Source organism: Eleutherodactylus coqui, chromosome 7 (genome assembly GCF_035609145.1).
Source record: "Eleutherodactylus coqui strain aEleCoq1 chromosome 7, aEleCoq1.hap1, whole genome shotgun sequence".
In the NCBI taxonomy this organism is placed as follows: domain Eukaryota; kingdom Metazoa; phylum Chordata; class Amphibia; order Anura; family Eleutherodactylidae; genus Eleutherodactylus; species Eleutherodactylus coqui.
Genome location: NC_089843.1, coordinates 62,531,852 through 62,547,356, shown reverse-complemented (window position 1 = coordinate 62,547,356; position 15,505 = coordinate 62,531,852). Strand labels below are relative to the sequence as shown.

Below are 15,505 nucleotides of genomic sequence, written 5' to 3'. Positions count from 1 at the left end.
TTGGTGGTGCTCTATTGCTCTGCCCATGTCCACTGCGAACCACAGGTATTTCTGAGAATCTTTGTGGATCGGGATGTGAAAATAAGCGTCCTTTAGGTCGATGGACGCCATGTAGGCTCCTCTGGGGATCAACTTTATTGTCGAGGAGATGGTTTCCATTTTGAATCTCCTGTATCGGACGCAGGTGTTCAGGTCTTTCAGATTTATTATCGTCCGGTGTTTCCCTCCGGGTTTTTTTTACTAGAAAGAGCCTGGAATAATAGCCCTGGGTTTCCTCGTTTCGCGGTACGGGAGATATTGCGTTTAACCGTTGCAAGTCGCGCACGCTTTGCCTTAGTAAATGTAGCTGTTTTTTTGGGGCTCGCGTGGTAATAAATTTCCTTCTGGGGATGGACACTAGCTCTATCCGGTATCCGTGCTGTAGGATTTTTGGGATCCATGGGCCCCCGCAGATTGCGGCCCATTGATCCGCAAAGCTCCCCAGCCTTGCCCCTACGGGGATGGCGTCAGGGTCTCTGCTTCGGCTCTCCCTGGTGGGGGTTGAAGAGGATATTCCTTCCTCTGCCCCCCTTGGGGTAACTCCAGCGGCCTGTCTTGCCCTTGCCTCGGTAGGCCTCGGGCTGCTGCAATGGGGCCCGGGAAAAGGTCTTCGCTCTCTGTGGCTTTTCCTCAGGGAACCCTTTTTTCCTGTCGGCCGCCTTTTCTAGAATTTTGTCTAGGTCCGGTCCGAATAGAAATTGGCCGTAGAATGGGAGGGCACACAATTTGTTTTTCGAGGCCAGGTCGCCTGACCATGATCTCAGCCAAAACACCCTTCTGGCTGAGTTAGAGCGGGCTGTGGCCTTTGCTGAGAGCTTGACGGTCTCGGCCGCGGCGTCCGCTAGGAAGTTAGTTGCCATGCGCAAGATGGGAAGGGAGTTAAGGATCTGATCTCTTGGTGTTTTGTTGGTCAGGTGTAGTTCCAACTGCTCTAACCATACCCCCAGGGTCCGCGCCACGCAAGTGGCTGCGATCCCTGGCCTAAGGATGTTTGCCGCTGCCTCCCATGATTTCTTTAGGAGTCCCTCTGCCTTGCGATCCATGGGGTCTTTTAGCTGTGCGGCATCCTCAAAGGGAAGAGTCGTCCTCTTGGCTACCTTGGCCACCGGGACGTCTACTTTAGGTATTTCGTCCCAGCTTGCGCAAGCTTCCTCTTCCAAAGGGTATCTCCTTTTTACGCCTCGAGCGGATAAGGATCCTGCGTCTGGTTTACTCCACTCTCTCTGAATTATTTTAGAGATGTTTTTGTGGACCGGGAAGGTATGTTTACGCCTCTCCCCAAGTCCACTGAATATTTCATCCTGTAGAGTCCGTGGCTCTCTGGGCTGTTCCATTTTTAATGTAGCCCTGACTGATTTAATTAATTCCGTCAAATCGTCTTGATGGAATAAATATTTCCTGTAGTCCTCCTCCTCTGAGGACTCCTCGGCCGCCTGTTCCTCTTGCTCTGATCCGATGGAATTCTCGGAATCAGAAGGCTCCTCGGGAACATACGCCTTTTTCTGGCGTTTTGCTGGCGGTGCCGGCAGTGACGTTAGAGCTGATCGCACCTCCTCCTTCACCAGCTTCCTAACGTCATCCAGGAATCCCCGCGATTCCTCTCTGACTAGCCTAGCCACGCATGCCTTGCATAGAGGCCTCTGGTACGTGGCTGGCAGTCTCGTCCCGCATTCCACGCATTTTCGCAGTTTTGTTCTGGGGGGGATGTCTTTTTTATCCCCCTGACAAACAAAGCATTTTTGCGGGTAAACATGCAATTTTTCCATATACAGCATACTGGATATTTGCATTGTATTTTTGCCGCACTGGCTACTTACGGCCGCTGAGGCTGAGGTTTCAGCTGTCTCTGGGGCTGGAGCACTCATCTTTATACCAGTGCTGCAGACACCCTGCGACCTGTAGTGCTGGTGTTCTGGCTTCTCTCAGGTTCCTATTTGAATTTTCGCGCTCCTGCGCTAAGCCCCGCCCCCTCCGCTCCTAATGCAGACGCGATGACGTCATCGCGCTGGACGTGAGATGCGGCGCCCCGCCCCCTGCCGTCAAAGGGCTTCCTGGAGCGCCGCGCTGTAATTTCTGCCGGAGGACGAGGGGGACTGAGGCTCCCGCTTTGAACCCCCCATGGGCCGCCGCGGGAGGAACCTGGCCCGGGGGTTACCTCCCCATGTGGCGTCCCGGGAGTCGTCTGGCTGCTAAGGGATGACAGGGTGAGCCACTGCCTTCCGATCCGCCTGTATACTTTCGCTGGCTTCTCCACCAGCTCCTCTCAGCGATCCTGGCAGGACAGGAAGACACTGAGGAAAGTGGGGAAGGGGGGGAGCTTTTAACCTCTCAGTATGTTCCTGTCCTACCAGGAGGAGGCAATCTCAGTTGGTGCTGTCGTGGAGACGACTGGGGGAAGCATGCACTAAATTATTACTGATACTAAGCAAAAACTACACTGAAATACCAGGCTCTCAGCCAACTAAACTCACCTTACTTCAGGTCCAAATCAAAACCAAAGGTCCATCTGGTCTGGGCTAATGCATACACTACACTCACTCACATCTCTCATCACCACACCACATATATCCACAAGCCCTATAACTGAAGAAAACATGAAAAACTGGACACTAATCTAACCGGATTTAGAAAAAATATAAACAACATAAATCAAAGATCTAGTCAGACCGAATTCAGATGGGTTTTGGTCCAAATAATGTAACTAAAAACAGATCATAAATAGAGTTGAGCGAGCATACTCGCTATGGGCAATTACTCGATCGAGCATTGCCCTTAGCGAGTACCTGCCCACTTGGAAGAAAAGATTTGGCTACCGGCACGGGGGAGCGGTGAGTTGCGGGAATGAGCAGGAGGGAGCGGGGGGGTGGGGGGGTGGGAAAGAGGGACAGAGAGATCTCCCCTCCATTCCCCCTGCTCTTCCCTGCCGCTCCCTGCCCCCCCGACGGCACCCGAATCTTTTCTTCCGAGCGGGCAGGTACTCGCTAAGGGCAATGCTCGCTCGAGTAATTGCCCTTAGTGAGTATGCTCGCTCATCTCTAATCATAAATTAACAGCAATTAAATAAAATTAGCAAGAAGAAACCTAATGAACATAAGGGCTCCTTCACACAACCGTGTTGGTAAAGTGCATTCAGTGCACAGGTTTTGTACCCATAGAAAACGCTGTACCAATCTGCCATAGGCTCCCATGCTACTGATCACACATATTACACGAAATACGTGCGCAATAAAGATCGCAGCATGTTCTATCTTGGAGTGTAATACGCTCACATACACGCCAAGATAATGTATGGAAATTGGTGGCCTGCAGCAAGTATGCAATGTCATTGCATGCTTGCTGCGTGTCGGGCAGCACACAGTAAATTACGCTTGTGTGCAGCCGGCCCAACTGAAAATTAGAAGGCAAACCACTTCTCCAATACTCCTTACTAGAGATGAGCGAGCGTACTCAGTTCGGGTGTTTTTGCACTCGATCACCGCTTTTTCCGAGTAACTGACTACTCGGACGAAAAGATTCGGGGGGCGCTGGGGGCGGTGTGGTGGAGCGGGGGGTAGCAGTGGGGAACAGGGGGGAGCTCTCTCTCTCCCCCCCGCCCACTCCCAAACCGAGTACGCTCGCTCATCTCTACTCCTTACCATTTGTTTTAGGTTTTTATTTTATGTTGTTTTTTTTTTAATGCACACAAAACTTAACAACAAAATTAAATCATTATCACTATCCTACACTATTCTTCAATTACCACCACCCATATCTGCACCCCAAGTCAGTGCTCAGTGTTGCAATGGGCTGCATCTGCTAGAACTATGATCAGAACAGGAGTTACTTTTTAAATTATACATGTTTATTTCAATAGTTATTACGCCTTACATAAGTGATTAGCAAAAAGTTCTAGTCTAGTTATCTTTATAAGTCCCGGACCCTTGGAATAAGCCATATACAATTACTGAGATGCCCTCTTTAAACCCACAGTTAAGTAATATCTTGCATCAATACATAATACGATTTCCTGTAAACGGAGAAATGGAAAATTAAGTGGGTTAATTTCTGTTCCTGCACACAGATGTGGTTTACAGCTTTATGTTCTGAATAGGAAAACACATTTTTTTTCTCAGTAATGGTCCTACCAATTCTCATTATTCGCCAACTATTATTTCTGCTACCGTCTGCTTCACGTGTTAGGCTGGCAGCCAAAAGAACATAAATCAGTCACATTTTTTGTCACTTCCTATGAAAAGGTTGCACCTGACAATTCTATCAGCTTCATGGGATGTGAAATTGGGACAAATGATACAAGTAACAGTCCTTAGTTTGATGGGAGAGCTTTGTCATAATGATACATGACTTATTATTTGTAAGAATGATTTCTATTTCTACAGAACATATGGATACCCCGATAAGTAAATGGGATCCGTTATGTTAACTTTCTTCAAACACTGATGTAACTATTTCCAGAGATGCTATTCTTGTAATTTCTGCAAATAACAGAATGATAAATTATGCTATTCATAATGCAGAATAACAAGACATCCCCCACAAGTGAGAATGCTTCTCAGTTACTTTCTACATGGAGTGGGAATGCATGGCCTGGCCAGGAATCATTTTAGTTCCCCCTCTCCTCAATATCATAACAAGGTCACAGTTATTCTAACAGATAAGCTTGTAAAAAGTTTTTCCACAAAAAATAATAAATCTAGCTGTCTCAAGTAGATAGCGACCTTTATTCTACAGACCACATACATATGTGGCAAAGTTCAACGCAACTGCGATAACTTTTTGCAACAAGTTATCTTATCTTATAGTGACAATAAAAAACAATTACAGAGAATGGCCATTACTTACTAAGTGAGGAGTGCATATAGATGCATCCTCTCAACATGCAGGTAGCTGACTACCAAATGAGGGAGTGAATTACACCTGTGCAGGACACCAATGAGACAGCCACTCACACTGCCTCTTAATATTGAGGGGGGTGGCTGCTTGGCGTTTGCCCCCACACATAGTGGATACAAAGTGTCAGACCATTCTCATATATGTAGTTCACCATGCAGACCAGCAACCTTTTAATGACTACACACATTACACAAAAACAATATAGTGGGTTTACTAAGCATTTGACCAGAATGTCTCTGAATGCCTGAATCATCCTGGGAAAGCAAAGGAGTGGGCATTCAGTAACTGCCTCCCTGCTGATTGGACTATAGACAGTGCAATGCAGCATGGAAAGTTAAAAGCAAGGAAGTCAGGACAGTGAACTACTGGCAGAATGCTAGACTTGTTACATGCCTCCTCCCTGTACGTGGATTGCAAACAGCAGCACAACAGAAAAATAGGAAAGACCATCTGAAAATCAGAACTTAAAGACATGAAACAGGGTGCAAAGCACATGTAAGGAGCATCTGGTGTATTAGAGAAAACTTATAAACATTATAAGTCTATTGTTCTTTGAACACAACAAAAGCCATTGAAAATATATTGAAAGGGTACATAAAAAGTGGCGGAAAACCTTTTCTTACCATGTTCAGTCTCAAGTTAAACTTTGCTACAGCTGTATAATCTTATGCAGTTCCCATAAGTTAATTCATCTAAAAAAATGTCCATAAAGAACTAAAATCACATAAAATTAATAAATATAGAAACAGACACAAAGGTGATGTTCAAGGGGCAGTACATTTCAATGAGTAAAGCTGATAATAGTACATAAGAATGAACCAATCAAAAATGCTAGAAACCTCAATGGGGGCAATTTATCAACAGGGCAGTTTTTGATGGCACTTTTCTGGCACACTTCTGTTCTCCAGTTCTCTGTGATCTGGAGATCAGATCATCATATGTAACCGCTTCAAACGAATCTCAATGTCTGAAATTTTTATTTTTAGGAATGCACTCAGGTGCGGTTATGAGCCAATGAATGATTAAAACTACTAGAGATAAGCGAGCACCAAAATGCTTGGGTTCTTGTTTGACCCGAGCTTTTTGTAATATTTGAGATCTCTGTTTGAGTAACGAACCCCATTGAAGTCAATGGGAGACTCGAGCTTTTTTGTAATGGACCCGCTGGGTGTCGAGCCTTTTTTCTCTCTCTCTCTCTCTCTCTCTCTCTCTCTCTCCTCTCCAGCCAGACACTGCTGTAGACGTGAGCATGCTTGCCACGTCACAGCAGGAAGTGGTAAAGCAGGGAGGGCCATAAAATTTTCTCGAACGCGGCGCAGTGCTCGCTCGAGTAACGAGCACCATCGAGTAGGCTACTACTCGAACGAGCATTAAGCTCAGGCGAGCTAGCTCGCTCATCTCTAAAAAACTACCCAATTACTGTTTAGTATAAATGCATGCCAAGAAAAAGCTATATGATCCCTACGTCACCTTCCAATTTATCTCGCTGTGTAAAAGAGCCCTAAGCAGGAAGACTCTGGAGGACCATACAACCCACTGACTGCAAGTGGAACTGTGTAATGCTTTATTTCCCCTGTGGGAGTGCTGCAGGGGAATTGAACACTTGTTTTCTAGTTTCTACACACTTTACACCCTATAAACAGCTTAAAGTCAATGGACCTTTCTAGCAAGTAAAGGTTGTCCAAGCACTTTAATCTTCCGTAAACATGATAACATTTTAAATAGTAGTAATTCCTGTTTTTTTCAGACCGCAGTAATGAGAATCACATTTGTTGATATTGTGGATTTTGTTTTAATGCTTGGAATCAGTTGCATTGTTGTTGCATGTAATTAGAACAAATCCTACAGCAGAGTATAAAGGCAATATAACAATAATTAGCTTATTTTCCACATATTCATACTTACTGTAGAGAAAACAAAATGGCAAAGGAAGAAAGAATCACCATAGGCAGAAGGCAGTAACCCAAGACACTGGCAACACATCCATGTGAGACACCTGTGATACTCATCAAATTTAATAAAGCATGAATTCCCAGGCAGCCAAGTATACTCATTGTATACACATAGCCAAAATGAATCTTTCCCGCCTGCAGACAAAAGAGAAATTGTGAGTGAATGTTATTTTTTGTGGAAAATGCAAAAAGAAAACTTCTTTATGTATCGATTTGCTGTTTATTGTTTGGAGCTGTTGTTCTTATAAAAGTTCAAAGTTGCAGTAGTTTTTGTCAGTGCTGTAGAACCAATATGGCTGTGCTCTATACCAGGGGTCCCCAACTCCAGTCCTCACGGACCCCCCAACAGGTCATGTTTTCAGGATATCCTATGGTAAGAACACCTGTGGCAATGTATGAGGCACTGACAATAATTACATCACCTGTGCAACACTGAGGAAATCCTGAAAACATGACCTGTTGGCGGTCCCTGAGGACTGGAGTTGGGGAACACTGCTCTATACAATGTAGACTATCCTACCCAAAGTATTTGGACACCCATATCATTAGAATGGATCCCGTCTTATTAGCATGTCATGTGTCCTAAACCATACTATACAACATGCTTGGAGGCGTCAGCCATAGTTTATGATGGGAACGGCGCACTGTTGGATATACAGGTTATGCCGGTTATCACAAAGCACAATGCATTAACTAGTCTACAGTGCTGAAAGGAGCGTCATCATCAGACATTTGAGCAATGGAAGGACAACCTATGGAGACAAATTATGTTACTCTATCTTCACATCGGATGGATGTACCTGGGTGTGGAGGATGTCTGGGGAACGCCTTTTGCCTGAGTGTGTTGTGCCAACAGGTAAGTACAGCGTTGGTTCCGTTATGGTCTGGGGATGTTTTACGTGGCATGGTCTCAGTTTGTTGCTTGTAGTGACATGACCAGGGACATCTTAGACAATAATGTGCTGCTGACAATGTGCCGATACTCCGTAAATAGTCAGCGCTGCTTCCAACAAGACAACGCGCCTTGTTAATAATCCAACACTGTTTTATGTTGGTTTGAGGATATGGATGTTCTACGATTGGACTGCCTGCACAGAGTCAAGACCTGAACCTACTAAACATCTCTGGAACAGGGGTGTAACTATAGGGGATGCAGGGGATGCGGTTGCACCTGGGCCCAGGAGCCTTAGAGGGTTCATGAGGCCTCTTTTCCCCATATAGGGAGCCCAGTACTATGAATAAATCATTATAGTTTGGGGCCCTGTTACAGGTTTTGCATTGGGGCCCAGAAGCTTCACGTTACCCCTCTGCTGTGGAATGTCAGGTCATAAGATATACATAGTGTTCATCTTCTTTGAGGGAACTTGACAAACATTTGCAGGATGAGTGGAGCCAATATTAGTTATAGAGTCTGCTAGTTATGTTTACTAGGTTTTACTGCAGAGGTCTCTAGCCTTTTGGGATCTTGTGAGCCATATTCAACTGTAAGTGATGCTTGAGATGGGAGGGGCATCATCTCTACTTAAAGGGGTTGTCCCGCGAAAGCAAGTGGGGTTATACACTTCTGTATGGCCATATTAATGCACTTTGTAATGTACATTGTGCATTAATTATGAGCCATACAGAAGTTATCAGAAATTATTCACTTACCTGTTCCGTTGCTGGCGTCCTCGTCTCCATGGTGCCGTCTAATTTTCAGCGTCTAATCGCCGGATTAGACGCGCTTGCGCAGTCCGGTCTTCTTCTTTTCTGAATGGGGCCGCTCGTGCCGGAGAGCGGCTCCGTGTAGCTCCGCCCCGTCACGTGCCGATTCCAGCCAATCAGGAGGCTGGAATCGGCAATGGACCGCACAGAAGCCCTGCGGTCCACCGAGGGAGAAGATCCCGGCGGCCATCTTCACCAGGTAAGTAAGAAGTCACCGGAGCGCGGGGATTCAGGTAAGCGCTGTGCGTTTTTTTTTTTTAAGTCCCTGCATCGGGTTTGTCTCGCGCCGAACGGGGGGGCTGTTGAAAAAAAAAAAAACCCATTTCGGCGCGGGACAACCCCTTTAAGGAGAGCACCTAGAAGCTGTGTGGAGACACCTAGGAGGTGAATGATGAGACTTATAAGGCCATACTCTTCTGGGAAATATATGCAAATAAGGAAGATACCTCTGCAGCGCCACCTATTGGATGGCAACATTCTTTCAAATCAATTTCAGACACTTTATATGTCAGGTCTTTCAAACAATGATTGGGAATTGAAAACCAAGCCAGAAAACCATACACAGACAGCTGTTTCAGAGCTTTTGCTCCTAATCAGTGTGCAGTAGGTTTCTGGCTTGGCTGGTGTGAGGCCTATTACGTGGGTCAGGAGGAGTATCAGGAGGAGAGCTCCTAGAAGGGGTGTGGAGACACCTAAGAGGTGAGTGAGGAGACTTATAAGGCCATGCACACTCCTCTGGGTAATATATGCAAATAGGGAAGATGGAACAATATGTCTACAGTGTCACATAGCCAATTCAGAAATGGATGAGAGATATATGAGACTTGAGGGTGAAAAACCCATAAAAAAGCAAATATTAATTGAAAATATTTTATTGTGGAATTTGAAACTCAATATATCAGCAAGTGTAAGAAGTCACTTAGCAAATAAGACCTAGCTAACCCGCTTAAAAAAAAAAAATCAATACTCACCTGGTCTGTGGCATTACGATGGTCTCCGGCGGTGCTGCGGCAAACTGAAGTGTCCTCCCAGTCTGCCATCTCAGCTTCTATCTGGTGATGCGGCTTTGAATACCCTGCCTCCAACAAAGTGAGCGCTGTGATTGGCTTATCGAGCACCAGCCAATTACAGCCTGCGCTCGATTAGCCAATCACAGCCACTCAGTGAATTACATCACTGAATGGCTGTGATTGGCTCATTGAGTGCCGGCTGTGATTGGCTACTGGCGCTTGATTAGCCAATCACAGCGCTAGCTTTGCTGGAGGCAGGGTTTTCAAATCCCCGTCACCAGAAGAAGCTGAGATGGCAAACGGAGAGGACACTGCAGTTTGCCGCATCACCGCCAGAGACCATTGCGAGGCATTGGGACAGCGCAGACCTGGTGAGTATAAGGTCCCCCTTCGAAAATAAGACACTGTGCCTATTTTAGGGCAAAAATTAATATAAGACAATGTCTTATTTTTGGGGAAACATGGTAGTATATTAGGCCGAAAAGAGACAATGTCCATCTAGTTCAGCCTGTTTCCACCCCCCAACCTCTTGTTGATGCAGAGGAAGGCAAAAAAAAACAATCAGGCAGAAGCCAGTTTAGCCGATCTGGGGGAAAAAACTCCTTCCCGACTCCATAGTTTAAATGCTCTCTCAAGTAGGTGTATTTTACCACATATTATACGGTAAAAAACTTTACATGACTTTCAAATGTGCCTCTCATACACAGGACATGAAATGTACGTGCAAAAAAGAACGTGGCATCCACTATCTTGGTGGACATTATGTGCGCATACACGCCTAGATAGTGTAGGAGCATTGTTGTTACGCGGTAAGTATGCATTGCGTACTGCTGCGGGCTCCCTGCGTGGGAGATACATGCACGGTGCGCTGTATAAAATGCTTGTGTGACAAAAACCCTAACCTCCCAACAGTCACGTTAAAATTGAAAAAACCCTCCTGAAAATGACACTTTTTTATTTTAGATTTTGAATTAGTCTCATATAAATATATTTGGCGCAGAACTTTAAATGCATTTTTTACCCCTCAGTGACATAACTAATTTTAGTCTTAAGGATCAGTAAATCGTATCTACTTTTCTCTTCCAACTGTTTTTATAGGAACTAAGGGCGGCTTCACACAAGCGTGTTTTTGTGCGTGCATACGCGTGCACTAAAACATGCATCTATTAGAAACAATGCGTGTGCACATGTCCATGTTTTACAGGTGCGTTCCTGTAAAGATAGGACATGCGTGCGCAGTAGGGAATGCACACATTGTCCTCACTAGAGCCGCAGCTGCTGCCGGGGGGCTCCATTGAAGACAATGGTCTACCAGCACCCCTGAATTGTTTTTCAGGGAAGAGCTTTACATATAAGCTCTTGAAGGCAATGGTCTGCCGACACCCCTGAATTGTTTTTCAGGGAAGGGCTTTACATGTAAAGTCTTCCCTGAAAAACAAAATATTCTGTGTAAAAAAAAAAGGAAAGAAAAAATGACTTATCTGCCGCTGCCGTGTCCCTGTGGCAGATGTTTTCTTCATCCCCGTGAGGTAAAATAATTCCCTGCTGCACCTGCCACATCTGTGACAGATGCAGCAAAGGAATTTTTCATCCCTGCAGGGAATAAAGAATTCCCTACCACAGCTTTCACAGATGACAGCTGCAGTCGGGGATCCAGCTGTCAGCATCCTGTAATTGTTTGTCAGGCAAGGGCTTTAAATATAAGCCCTTCCCTGAAAAACATGAAAAAAAGGTGATAAAAAAAAAACCAAAGAAGCATACCTTTCTTCAGCTGCCGGGGCTCAGCCATGTCCAGCTGGCTCTTCTCCTGCACTGATCTAATAAGTATTCAGCAGGTGGTGATTTAAAATCCCCGCCTGCTAAATGGGCTGCACTGATTGGCTGAGCACTGTGACCAATCAGAGGCAACTTTCAGCTATTGAATGACAGCTGAGAGCTGCCTCTGATTGGTCCCTGCGCTCAGCCAATCAGAGGCAGCACTCACCCATTCATGAATTCATGAACTCTGTACATGCATACAGTTATATATAGTGCTGAAAGAGAGATCATGTGAGGTGACTAAGAGAAGGTGATGCAGTTGAAAAAGAGCACAAATAGGAAGATCCCACGAAGGAGAGGGATTGGTGTTGCTGCTAGTGAAGCACTAACATTGGTGACAGATTACGATAGACAAAGCAGTCTTCATCTCTGAACATGTATGTCAGTTACAGACGAGACATCAAGTATCAGAAGCCAGATTGCTAACCGCACCCCGTACTACATTGTACTGCCAGTCATTAGTCCAGAACCGCAACAAAAACAGTGACTGCAATAAATCGTTGACTGAGTTGGAGTAAAAATTACATTCCACATCTCATTGGTGTGGTTCCTAGTCTTTGACGATGGCACGTCTACTGTCCAACTGCCCTTCCTTCAGCCGGTATGGGGCAGACATTAATAGGATGGAGAAAGCATTCCAATTGATGATTTAGCTCTTGGTGATCCAAAATGAAAATGAATACAGAACCTTTCACAATCCCAAGGAGTTTCTGGAGTAATTGAGCAAAGAGAGCTGCACATATTGCATGTGCAGAATGAACCCATGCGAATTAATGATGGATGAAGATTGGCACACTCACGCGATTGATTATCCGCAAATAAGAACATTTATCCACCTGAGCAAATGTTCACACGCTCAAGTGAAGCCCTGCCCCCTCTCACAAGACTATTGGCGGCCATGTTTGGGATATAAAGAATTTCAACTGCGCTATCAGCTAAGCGCAGGAGAGGTGGCACACTATGGGTGGTTTCACTTCCGTGCTTCGGGTTCTGCTTTCCTGCTCCATTCGGGGAGCAGGAAAGAGGAATGTTTGTGATCGAACGCCTCCATCTTGGGGCTTAGTATATGAGGCCCCAGGTATCAGTGTACACACCATAGAGACGTTATGATGGTTTGCAGCCTGCGATAGAAAAAAAAGCAAAAGGACTCAGTTGCCACAAACTGGGTTAGGCTCATTTTCACAAGTAGCAAGATGTCGATGCAATCTTTGTGTTTAATGCAATATGTGTAATGGCGTGGCAAGCCACCTGATGTGATGCTGGAAGGAATGAGAAGAAAAGTAATGTACTGTAAGGTGTTCATTGTGAGATTGTGGGGTCTACAACTCCTGGCATCTCAGTTGCTGAGACCCATCCTCTATGGGGTAGGAAAAAGTCTGTGCCACGGCAAACAGTGTCAGTATTGCCCAATGGCCATTATGTTCCACCCAGGTGACTTGCTGCTGTCAGGTGTTGAAGGCCATATACCATGTTAGAACCGGTTCTATTCACGAAACATTCAAGTAATCAGCACCCTCTTACGGAGTGAGATTTGCGGTCTAGCGCACATCACACTGCACATGAATGGGGTGTCCATGTGCTGTGCAATGCGAGTTGCGCCCAAGAATGTCGAACGCGACTCACTGTCGCCCATGTGAATGCACCCTAACTGGCTTATTGGATTTCTATCACTATTCAAACCATTTAATAATTGGTTTCTTTGGGATACATAACAACTTCATACTTCGATCATTGAATATTACTTTCTCATCTTCTGCTTACAGTCGCACAATTCATTTCCTGAGAGTGATAAAGAGATAGAATTTGGCAGCAAAGAAGAACAAATTGGTCCGTTGGGTCTACACATTTACCCATGCTGAATTAAAATAATCTACAATTTCAGCTTCTAAATGAAAGTTCTTTATGATGCCATAAATGATATATGTAGGAAAAGCAGCAGAATACTTGTAGATATGCAAATAGAATTAGTCCCTTTCTCAAGTTGCACCTCCTTGAGAGGATAGAGTTAAAACAACATTTTAATGAGGTCAACAAGCTCGCTAGCAGCAAGGAAATTTTTGCTCTTTCATTTTTAGAGCAAACAGCCTAGAGGTAACAGTGCGTCCGGACTAAACCTTCATGTGATGACACAGAACATGGCAAAGTTGTTGCAGTCAAACAAAACTCTTCACCCAGTCCATCAAGGACCAGGTAAATATACTCACTGACAGAAAAAATAATACACCCACTTAGAAATGTCAGATTGCTGCAAAACTCAGCAAGCAGTTAGCTAAATATCTAAATGATTATAGTTGTGGTCTACTTAAACATATTGGCCTTGCCACCAAAGATCGTAAAAGTGTTTCCCCTATTAAAAAAAAAGCTCTCAAAAGTTACTTTTTTGTAGTGTACCTCTTGTTGAGAGATCATCGACCACTAGACGCCTCTATGGCGCACTCAAAGACATTTTGCTAAGTTAACAAACTTTAAGAGGGGGCACATAATTGGAATGAGAGAAGCATGATGGTCATTTTGATGAATCGACCACCATCTGGGCCATTCTGACCAAGGTGTTAGGAGGTGTTGGGAACAGTGGTTATGCGGGGGCTCATACACAGCAAACAGGCTCCAGATGTCTCAGACAGACCACCAGTAGAGTCCAAAAAAGTATCGCTAAAGCAGCACACCAGGGACTCTTTAAAATGCATGTAGCTCCATATGGTGCCTTCTTTATTCAAATCTACATAAAAACGATGTTTTGGGCCTTTGTCAAGCATTTTTTTTCCTTCTTTACCTTTGTATAGACCACGAGTAGAGAGGATTGTTTAGTCCACCATGGTCTGCATGGTCTGCACGAGCAGATCTTACAGTTTCATAATCCACCATCTAGACACAGGTGGCACCTTCATTACAGATCCTGTCTCTGCCGGGACCATTGAAAGGTGCTTAGCAGATGGAAATCTGGTCCACGCCCATTACGTGTTCTACCATTAAAACCCCAACACCGCCACCTTCTTTTATAGTGGTGTTAAGAAACCTGGATGGCTATGGCCTGGAACCATATTGTCTTTAGCAACAAATATGAGTTCTGTTTGAGAGCCGAAGGCGGTCATGTTCAAGTATGGAGGCCTCGTAGTGAATGTTTCGATCCTGCCTTTGCTGTGGAGTGGCACACTCTTCAAAATGCTGGTGTGATGGTCTAGCAAGCCATCGCATACGACAGTCGGTCACCCCTAGTAGTGATCAAGGGACAATGATGGCTCAGTGATATGTGCTGGAAATCCTCCATCCTTAATCCTCCAGGGTTTCCAACAGGCATTTTTCAAGAGGATAATGTTTGCTCACACACAGCAAAGGTTTTCCCAGCAATGCCTCTTGCAGGTTGGCACATTTACTTGGCCTGCCCAGTTGGCAGATTTATCACCAATCGAGCATTTATGATACGCACTGGGACACCAGGATCGTTAGCCTATGATTGTGCAGGATCTAGAGACCAAGTTGCAACATCTGTGGAAAAATGGGCCACAGGATAACATAAGGAGCCTGTATGCTTCCATGCCCAACCATATCTCATGCATCCATGCTAGAGGTGGCACAACAGGGTACTAGAGCCTCCTTTGAATTGTTCAATTTTCTCCAATAAATTTATCTTTTCACTTCAAAATTGTAATCACCTACTTATATCATTATTACATTCGAACAAATAAAGTTTCATTCCAACAACTCCTTCTTGGTGCTTTGTTTTTTTTTTTTGTCAATGAGTGAATAACAGTCCCTGATCCTTACAGCCCACAGGGATGAGGTACCGGTCAGAACACAGTATACTTAGCCATGGCATGGTCCTCCACTTGGTCAACCACAGCATTACACAGTCTTTCAACCAAGAAGAGGGGGTTAACCATTTGCCACACCAGTTGAAGACACCCTCTCTCATAAAATGGGAAGCAATAAGCCCGCTGACTTCTCTCACAGCACCACCAACATGTTATGGTTTTTGGTGCAGCACTCACTTTGGTGCATCCCACATTTGCACTAAATATACTCTTCATATACTTTCTACCAACTTCTTCCATAAAAGTAGCTTAGCGCTGCCAGTGATTGGCTGAGTGCTCA

The 15,505-nt window shown here is 45.0% G+C and overlaps 1 protein-coding gene across 2 annotated transcripts in view; it reads right to left on the bottom strand.

Moving 5' to 3' along the window:
* Window positions 1–15,505, bottom strand: part of YIPF7 (Yip1 domain family member 7) — a 102,427-nt gene that overhangs the window by 26,915 nt on the left and 60,007 nt on the right. For both annotated transcript variants that reach the window (XM_066573132.1, XM_066573131.1), the window contains exon 5: window positions 6,835–7,016. In XM_066573132.1, coding sequence (XP_066429229.1) covers window positions 6,835–7,016 — 182 coding nt within the window. The remainder of the gene's footprint in view (window positions 1–6,834; window positions 7,017–15,505) is intronic.